This window comes from Triplophysa rosa, linkage group LG8 (genome assembly GCF_024868665.1).
Source record: "Triplophysa rosa linkage group LG8, Trosa_1v2, whole genome shotgun sequence".
NCBI lineage: Eukaryota > Metazoa > Chordata > Actinopteri > Cypriniformes > Nemacheilidae > Triplophysa > Triplophysa rosa.
This window is the reverse complement of record NC_079897.1, coordinates 21,301,361-21,310,456: the sequence shown is the minus strand read 5'-3', so window position 1 is coordinate 21,310,456 and position 9,096 is coordinate 21,301,361. Positions and strand designations below refer to the sequence as shown.

The following is a 9,096-nucleotide window of genomic DNA, read 5'->3' as shown; positions in this document are numbered from 1 at the left end:
ACTACGGCAATATTAACTATAACACCATATGACGTTACTACCTCAATATCTACAGTAAAGGAATATCTCCAGAAACAATGTCTATTTTTGTAATATTATACAACAAGTAAAATAACTTAATGCTCTATTTATTTGTTTTTTGCTTTTCTGTTACACCACACTATTATAGACAGAATGTAGGTTGATTTAGACAAAATCAACCTCTAAAAATGATGATGCAAAATCTGCATGTCAATCTACATGTCAAAGTCCAAAATAGACCTCTATTGTTCATGTGTACGCCTTGTTCCTATTAGGATATAACACCACTGGGGTGGTTGATAAAAGATTTGATAAATTCAATCAGTTACATTGTTCAGTGCACAAAAACTGGAGCTTTATGGCTGAGCTTACCAATCACTAGATTCGCCAAAATGTGATTTTAATAAAGACAGCTTTTTGAGAAAGTAATAAGTCTGTGTCTTTTTTCATCATTCGAGATTATGTCTGATCAATATGGATATCAAGGAAAAACTGACAACTGCAGGCTGGAAATGGAGTAGAGTCCAGAGAGTGAATTTAAGTTCAAAATGTAGATGATTTCTATCTATTTTTCCATGTAATAGCCTCCAAACGCTATGCAAAATTATGCAATAATAAACATAACTAGGGTTCCCCTTCCCCTTGTCTGCCACAGACTACATATGAACAAATCAATGTCGCCATCTTTTGGTGTTCTTGGTGAACAGCTACCTCTCGGTTGTCAGCCGTATTATATCAATACACTTTATAGAATGGAATGAATAGGTGCACTCTGAATCATGCTGTTTGTTAAGTATGTATGTATGTTAAAAGATTGCACTTTTTTCTGTTCTAACTCGACATAACCCTTATTTACAACATGGAACAAACTTGATAAGGCGTGTCCTTCATTCTACAGTAATGCACCTCATTGGTCGACCCAAATGTTACATACATACAAATAACAGTTTACCAGTATGTTGATCACCTACGAACTACTTACATAATAAAGTGTTTTATTCCTTGCCACAGTCGCTTCTGGCTTGCTCACTGGGGGTCTAAAGAAAAAAACAATCGTTTCGTTTCATTTAATTACTCCATATTGGACGGCAAGAGCGTTAAAATCAACGTTTTCTGTAAAACTACTTTGAATTTATGTTTGTTGTGAAACTAACTATACAAATAAAAACATACTATGCATGATAAGAATACGTGTACGTGTACGTGCTCGTAAGTGATATAAGGACAGAAAATCGTTATCTACCTCTTTACAAAACTAAATTCAAATTGAGTCAGGAGTAGTCAAGGTGATTGCATGAGCTTTTCGTGTTTATCGTGTCGGTCACTTTCTGCAAAAACTTTAACTATCAGCGTTTTTCCTAGTCTACCTAACAGGTTTATTCGACCGCGCAGAGTAGACCAACATCGAAGTATCGCGAGAGCGATTTGAATCTATAAGGAGCAGTCAGCTCTCGAACTACTCTCGCGGTACCAATGTCATAAACTAACCGGTCTGCGCACACCCCATGAAGTTCTACACGTAGACGAATGGCGATGCGCGGTTGAAATCACGTGCTACAGGTTTACTGACGCAAAACTTACGCGACTCCTGCTGATTCTTCCGCCATGTGAATGTCGTCGCTGCTCTTATAAAAGCTTTTTTGACAAGGTAAGAAAGCGATGCTTGATTAATCAATCGGTGCTGACAGCACAAGTCGCCTCAGCTATTATAAAATAATGTGCGTTGAGCTGTGTACATTTACACTGAGTTGCAAGATCTTGTTGATAATGTTGACAGTCGCGTAACCAAAAGCCTCTCACACATCGGCAAGGTCAGATTAACTTTAGTCCTCAATTCAATGTAAGGCAGTTAGATCATTTTTAGATGGTAATCTTATAACCATATGACTATTAATAACTGATCTTAATGTGTTTTTCATGCAGTATAGTTTGTACATGTTGATTCTCAGTGTTGTTGAAAGCAAAAGTGTTGGTAAATTAGAAGTAGTTAAATGGAATTAACTGTAATATCTTTCCGGTTATAACATTAATCTGTGATATTCTTTTCGCACAACTGAGACTTTCATTTTTTCATTTTAAGGTACTCGGGTCAGATTTTGATATGCTTTGATTAGCTGTTGAATACTAGGAGTGCAAAATGACTACCAGGCTGCTGAGCAGATGGGCACGACTGTTTCCTCGCTGCCCTCAGGCTGCTGTGGCCCAGGCCCGCATGCAAGCCCCCACAATCCACCCCACAGACCCAGTGGCCCCGATGTCCCTGTCTTGGCATCAGCTTGCTGCCAGGAATCTCTGTCAGGGCAATGAACTGGCCAAGATGGAGGAGTCACCAGTTCCATATGAACGCACAGAACTAGTTGGGCTCGTTGAGAAGGCAGCAACTCCACAGGAAGTGCTTCAGTTGTGGGCGGAGCAGGGTGGCTCTGCCAGTGATGCAGCCAGATGTTTGGTGCAACTGAGTCTGCGGGTCACAGAGAAGGGCGGGGAAGGAATTCTGCGGGATCCACGCTTTGAAAACATGCTGGAGACAGTAAACTCTCAGGTAACCATGACAACCAGTTTGGAGGTTTGTATTAAATATTGATTTGTCACTGATGCAGATGTTGAGATCTGTCTCTCTTTCTCTCTTAGGTGTCTTCGGTATGGAACGGATCTCTGGTAGCTCTTCTGCGTGCTCTCACTATGTTGGGTCTCCCCTCTGATGCTCCGCTACTCCGCTCTCTCCAGAACGAAGTGCTTTGGAGAATCAGACGCCTCACTTACCGTCACCTGACCTACCTGGTGGACTGGGTGGCATTTCAGCGCAGCAGAGGGTGGGGTTTACTTACTCACTTTTACAATAAGTTGTCTGTTGAAAATCAAAGACCGTTATAGGATTTAAATAGTGAAATTTGTAAGAAATGGCTTTTTCCAAACTTCCACAACTCTCTCAGTGTACTTCTTTGAGATGACAGACTTCAACAAGAATATTTTTGTGGAAGTGTCTGATTTTAATTTGGGAATTTGTGTTGCAGTCTTGTTTAGGCAGCGATACTAGGAAGTTTTACACAAAATCATCCTTCAAATGTACATTTACTAATCTTCAATCTATTATTTTATGTCTTTATAATTAGCCAAAGTAGGCTTATAGGTGGCCAGTTTGGTTTTGTAAAATTGTTTGGTTTTTGACAGGCAGGAAAATGAAGCTCTCACCACAACCCTGCTGAAACAACTAGAGCTGCGCTGGACAGAGCTGTGTGAGCCTCGTACCATCAGTATCCTCATGAGCCGTGCTTCACTTCTGTCCCCCACTCTCATGGACAAACTAGAGGATAAGGTAAACTGTAATTACTAAACATGCACACTTAATATGTGCTTTATTATAAGACCTTTCTCTGTCGTTTGCAGCTTGCCAATCTCACAAACCACCTACAGATTCAAACCCTGCATGTTGTATTAGGCTTGTTTTGCTTATCTAACACTGAACTGTATCTTCTGCTGTCCAGGCCCTGGAATTGGCTGAGAACTTCAGTGCAGAGGACATTCGCAGGGTAACATTTGCACTGGCCTCCCAGAACAGGAGGGCCGTTCCCCTATTACGTGCTCTCTCATATCACCTTAACCAGAAACCCTCCTCGGAACTGAAAACACCACTGCTGCTTGACATCGCATACGCTTATGGTCAGCAAAACTTTTTCTTTCAAACGCATTAAACAATCTCTAAGCAGTTTTTACTAAAAAGTGTAAAAAAATCAAAAGAATTAATGTACGAAGTGTAGTTTTTTTTAAATGTATGAAGTACTTTTTTTTTTTAAAGGTAAGCTGAATTTTCACCAGACCCAGGTGCTCCAGAGAATAGCTGCAGAGCTGTTGCCTTGGTTATCAGAAATGAGCTCTTTTGATTTCACGCGATGTGCCAAGTCTCTTGCCTTTCTCAAATGGCTCCACCTGCCTCTCTTTGAAGGATTTGCACAGGTTAGAAAAAATGGCACCTCAGCTTTCTGCAACCCCGCATCTTGTTTCCTGTTGCATTGGATAAAAAAAGCGTTTTCCTTTTGATTATAGAAGACAAACGTTTTGTCTGGTTTTAAATACAGTCTTTATATTTATATTTTCCTCCTCTGTTTATTTTTTAGCACTATGAGAGCAATAGTGTTAAGTACAGCACTCTGCAGGTCTGTAACCTCCTCATGTCTTTCGCCAAACTCAACTTTCAGCCCAGCAAAGGGGAGGAGTTTTACCCAAAGGTGACCAATACCAGAAGTAACATTGTATTGGTATTATATTTGGCACATGTGTTGTCTGAATTATATGCAATGTTTATTTTATTGCATGGTTGTAGGTACACAAAGCTTTGGAAGGTTCATTTCAGACTTTGGAGCCTTTTCTGAAAACGGATGTGGTTTGGTCACTCTGTGTGCTGAACCAAGCCATACCTGATCACATAACCTCTGTTACAAAGCCTGCCTTTCAGAAGAAACTTTCAGGTGTGTAGAACTGAGCCAAAAATATTCTCTGGAACAAGAATCTGTATTTCCAAATGTTATACCAAGATGCAACTTTAACGCACACTTAGTATTTCTCTTTTGAAACATTTGGTGGCAGCATAATCTCACTCTTTACATCTATTCGGTCAACAGGTGGCAGTGTGGGTCGGATAGAAAACTATCGTCTGAAATTGCTTCATATCTCAGCCTATGGTCAGCTGGAGCCTCTAGGAGTTGCCGCTGTCCCCACCTCTGTTTTGCTGCCAGCACCTCAGCGCAAAGCGGATTCTATCACCCCTCTGCAAAGTGGTATTCACACAGCTCTCCAGAGTCTGACCAACAGCAGGACGCAGGCTCTCCGCACTTCTGTCAATACAGTGTACGGCTGGAATATAGGTGAGTGTGTGCGGTTCATTTTATTATATAGATAATACTGTGTTGTATGACTTCCAAAAAATGTTCTCTTCAGCACATTTTGTCTTAAATATCACTACAAGGTCTATTAAATATTTACTTCGCAACAATGCATAATTGTGAAATGCTCTGTAGAAAAAAATTTTAATTAAAAAATGTAATGCTGAATGTCGAAATCATAGGTTTGATTCCAGTTCATTGTCATTTGGAACTAAACCTGTTAGCAACACATATCATCGAGTATAAGTATTCTATTAATTAATCAGTGTTGGCTGATCCCCACAGATGGAGAGCTTGTGGTAGATTCAGAAAATAAGCCGATTGACCTGGAGAACCTGAAAGCCCCTCATTTACCTGGAGGTGGTGGTCCTGATGCATTACCTACAGGTGCATGCCGGTAAGTGAAAGCGCATCTGTGCATTGTATGAACTGTGTTTTGACTGATTCAGTTTCTGACAGTTTGAATGTGTTTGTGTGTATTGCAGGATAGCATTCGTGGCTTGGGAGTTTCCAAACTTTTGTCTCAGGAGTAAGGATCTTTTGGGACGCTTTGCCATGCAGAAACGCCAACTACAGCTGGCTGGTTTTATAGTAGTGGAGGTGAGACTCTGAGGATGATGAGTAGTGAATACATATTTTTTATATTAAAGCTGAAAAATTGCCAGTGTTTAAAGCATGCGACTTATGAATCGCTTCATCGCCTTTGATGCTGTTTTTATATTTCACTGCAAGCAACTAATGAATGCCTCAATAGACGGTTAATCATTTGAATGCATTAAATTAAAATATTAAAAACACTTCAAATTAGACCCAGTTACTTCTGGGTGAAACATTAAAGATTAATTTACCGTTTTCTAACTCGCAAAAACAACTTCTGTGTTAATGCTACCAGTGTAGTTAGCCTGATTAGCTCTATTCTAATTCTTACCAATTACACGGCAGGCAGTCCCCCCTGGCTTTAGGTTATAAATAGCCACAGTTAGACAGAACTCAAGCTCTGTCTGCTGCATGTAGGGCAATCCTGTTAGCCTTCTGCCGCCTGGGGTAGAGTCAGATAGAGCTGGCTGGACTCATCTTGACTTCCAACTGAGCTCAAAGCAGATGTCTCAATTCTGCCATTTGATACCAGCCATTTTAACAGCACAGAAGTTGTTGAAAACAGAGGAACATTCTTGTTCCTTTGATTTATGTGTGTCTTGATTTTGGACTATTGTGGTTCTTATTCTTCTCATGTGTCCCCCTGCAGGTGCCGTACTTCGAATGGCTGGAGCTGAAATCTGATTGGCAGAAAGTGGCGTACCTGAAGGACAAGTTAGGGAAAGCAGTGGCTGAGGACATGGCTAAGTGAACCAAAGGACCAACTTTTGATCAAACCATCATTACTTTTTAAGGCTTTTACGCAAACGGCACAGGCTGCTGAAATCATCAGACCCGGGCAAATAAACATGACTTGCAGATGAGGGAAAGACATTGAGTACTATATATATGTATGCACGCATGCATAACAGAGCAACCACTACAGCACCATGCTCCAAACATCATGGTGGAATATAAGAATCAAAGTGCCTGGGAGCTGTGATGGATGTCTGTATGAAAAGAGAACTGAACCTCCAGATGTGCTCCTCAGATGCTTTGAGGCAACATGAAGTTGTGCATCCACTGCCTTCCCGTATTGGAAATGAAGTGACGGTGTGACTGATATGACATGATGTTTACCACAGGGGAGATCATATTTTTTATTTATTTGTCTTCAGGAACAACTTAATAAGTTCACTGTTTGCAGTAAATAATAATTGCAGGCACCTTCTGTTTTTTGATGCGTTGCCTAGACGACACTTAGGGCTTTCCTTGTTTCCAAGGAGACAGTTGTTAAGGTTGAAAATATTTATGGAGAAGGGATTGAGAGTTTAGTACTTAAAATATACTTTCATTACAGCAGAAAGTACCACTCTGCAGTTACTGTATATTAGTAAAGCTTAACATTAAAAACTGGTATATGACACCAACTCTACCTGCCTCACCTGATGTTTGTTAAATAGTGAATGTGTTGTGATTTCATTAAAAATTTAACATGTAAACATTTTTACCAGAAAAAAATTACTTGAGAAAAACAAAAGACATGCTAAGAAATAATAAAATGTTTATTCTGGATATTCTAGCGCTGCAGTCAGTATCGGTTACTTGCTGTCAAGCAAAGTTGGGGTTCTTTGCATGTAGTAAGTCATTAGTGGAAAATGAATTCAAAGAATTGAAGGTTATATCATATACCAAATTTTTTCAATTTATACATTTACCTCAAGCACCTAAGTGTGCGCTTGATGTATACTATTCATCATAGATCACACAGTGACTCATTGCTGTATTTTGGTGAAAGTTGTTTTCTCATAGTGGCTGTTTGTCAGCAGACTTTACAGAAAGATGAAACTGATCTTTATTTTTATAATGATTTAAGACTTCATGAACAGATGCTGAAATCTTTTGATTTGCTGTGGTGCTGAGCTGATGTAGATCAATCTAATGAACACATTTTTAAATAAGCGCTTGTTTTATCAATTAATAAATAAAACAATAAATACAGAAGTTTCTGTGATGTGAGCTTAAATATACAGTGCCATTTACTTGCTCGCTAACATAATACACCGGGTTCTGTGGTAATTTCGTACTCTTTGGAGGACAGTGGTTCGTAATAATGGTAATCATTCAGTATAGTATTCCCACCTTATACCAATTATATTGTACCATGGTAATGCCACAGTATATTATGTAAGGGTTTTCTATACAACAGCTTGTATGCTAAGCATAAAGTGACACCAGTGCAAAAGCAAGCAGACTGGCTGAGTGTTCTGTTTTGGTGCTTTGCCATTCGGCCTCTCTAACCTGAAGGACTGGTTGACCCCTGCTTGGGTAAACTCAGTCAGATTCTATTATGCAGGGACCATTCTGAAGAGCCTTTGAGAATGAATGAGAGCTGACCTCTCTTCAGGCTCATCTTACCGCTAATAGAGTACATGGGGAGGTGACGGGTAGTTAGACATATTTCTCACTTTGTTTGTATCATTTATTAAACTGTAACAGATGAACAAAATGCAAATGATATGTCCTGTCTCCTTTTTTTAAAGGAATAGTTCACCAAAAAATAAAAACTGTTATCTTTTATTCAATCTCATGTGGTTCAAAACCTGTATATGACTCTTTCTTCTGTGGAACACAAAGGAAGATATTTTGAGAAATGCCGTAGTGTTTTTTGTCCGGACAATGCAAGTCAATGGGATCCAATGTTGTTCTTCAAAATATCTTTTGTGTTTTACAGAGGAAAGAAAGTCAAATGGGTTTGGTGAGTAAATAATGAAATAGTTTCACAGACTTTACTCTTTAAAAAAGAACACACTAACTTTCTTTGTTTTGTATTTTCAGATGCAATTTTTCTGATGCAGAAAACAAATAATTTGAATACTTCTCTCAAATATCCATAAACCAAGTATTCTATTGAAAATATTCGTTATAGTTAACCCCCCAAAAAATATCGTCATCATTTACTCACCATGAAATCAAAACTGACTATTCTTTTTTTATGGAATTTTAATGTGTTTATTATACAAAGTTGATATGTTCTGGCAAGTTTTAATGTGAAAAAAATGAACAAAATTTGAATAATATCTGAAGGGCTCACCCTAATTCCGTTGAAGGGTCAAGAATCATGTGTTCATTCGTTTTTACCTTTGAAATCATTCCTATGAGCCCTTAATGGACAGTTTTGAGCGTTTCTGTTTGGAACAAACACTCAATACATTGTTCTCAACCCAAAATGCAGCAAATTTATCCCAATTTGCAGCTATAATACCTATGCATATGCCCACATGTTCTATGTTAGCAAATGACATGTCTACATTTCTGTGCATTTTCATTTTATTCCACAAAAAAAACATCTATGGCATGTAGGTACATTGGATAGTTAGACATATGAATTTGACATAATGAATTATCCGATTAGATGCATAGTCCAGCATCACTTTCTCTTTCTAAATGATAGCTATTTAGTTCTTCAAAATTCCAGCGAAAGTCCAGTTTGTTTGAAAAAGAAACCGAGAGAAAAAACACTTAGGAAAGTCCCCAAGTCTTGCCACTGCCGGGAACCTGCTGAATATTGGATTCCCTTTCTGAAAGCATCCATGAGTTCTCCCCCACAGTTGCCGTG

General features: G+C 38.9%; 1 protein-coding gene across 2 annotated transcripts; it reads left to right on the top strand.

Moving 5' to 3' along the window:
• The first annotated feature begins 1,557 nt into the window (after positions 1-1,557).
• On the top strand, positions 1,558-7,919 carry tbrg4 (transforming growth factor beta regulator 4). 2 transcript variants are annotated; one of them, XM_057339929.1, is made up of 12 exons: positions 1,558-1,669; positions 2,102-2,563; positions 2,653-2,834; positions 3,193-3,337; positions 3,507-3,681; positions 3,818-3,975; positions 4,137-4,247; positions 4,343-4,487; positions 4,641-4,883; positions 5,187-5,298; positions 5,387-5,501; positions 6,148-7,919. In XM_057339929.1, exons 2-12 carry the CDS (start codon positions 2,159-2,161, stop codon positions 6,247-6,249), a joined length of 1,893 nt encoding a protein of 630 aa, XP_057195912.1. In that variant the 5' UTR covers positions 1,558-1,669; positions 2,102-2,158; the 3' UTR covers positions 6,250-7,919. The 2 variants fall into 2 exon arrangements, with proteins under 2 accessions (XP_057195912.1, XP_057195913.1); XM_057339930.1 differs by lacking the exon at positions 1,558-1,669 and adding an exon at positions 1,719-1,832.
• The last annotated feature ends 1,177 nt before the right edge of the window (positions 7,920-9,096 follow it).

Bases quoted from the DNA above. Each gene is read 5' to 3' on its own strand.
- tbrg4 (XM_057339929.1), top strand. From the start codon at position 2,159: ATGACTACCAGGCTGCTGAGCAGATGGGCACGACTGTTTCCTCGCTGC. The intron at 3,976-4,136 runs GTTAGAAAAAAT...TTTATTTTTTAG, and splicing joins TCTTTGAAGGATTTGCACAG to CACTATGAGAGCAATAGTGT. The intron at 4,248-4,342 runs GTGACCAATACC...GCATGGTTGTAG, and splicing joins GGGAGGAGTTTTACCCAAAG to GTACACAAAGCTTTGGAAGG.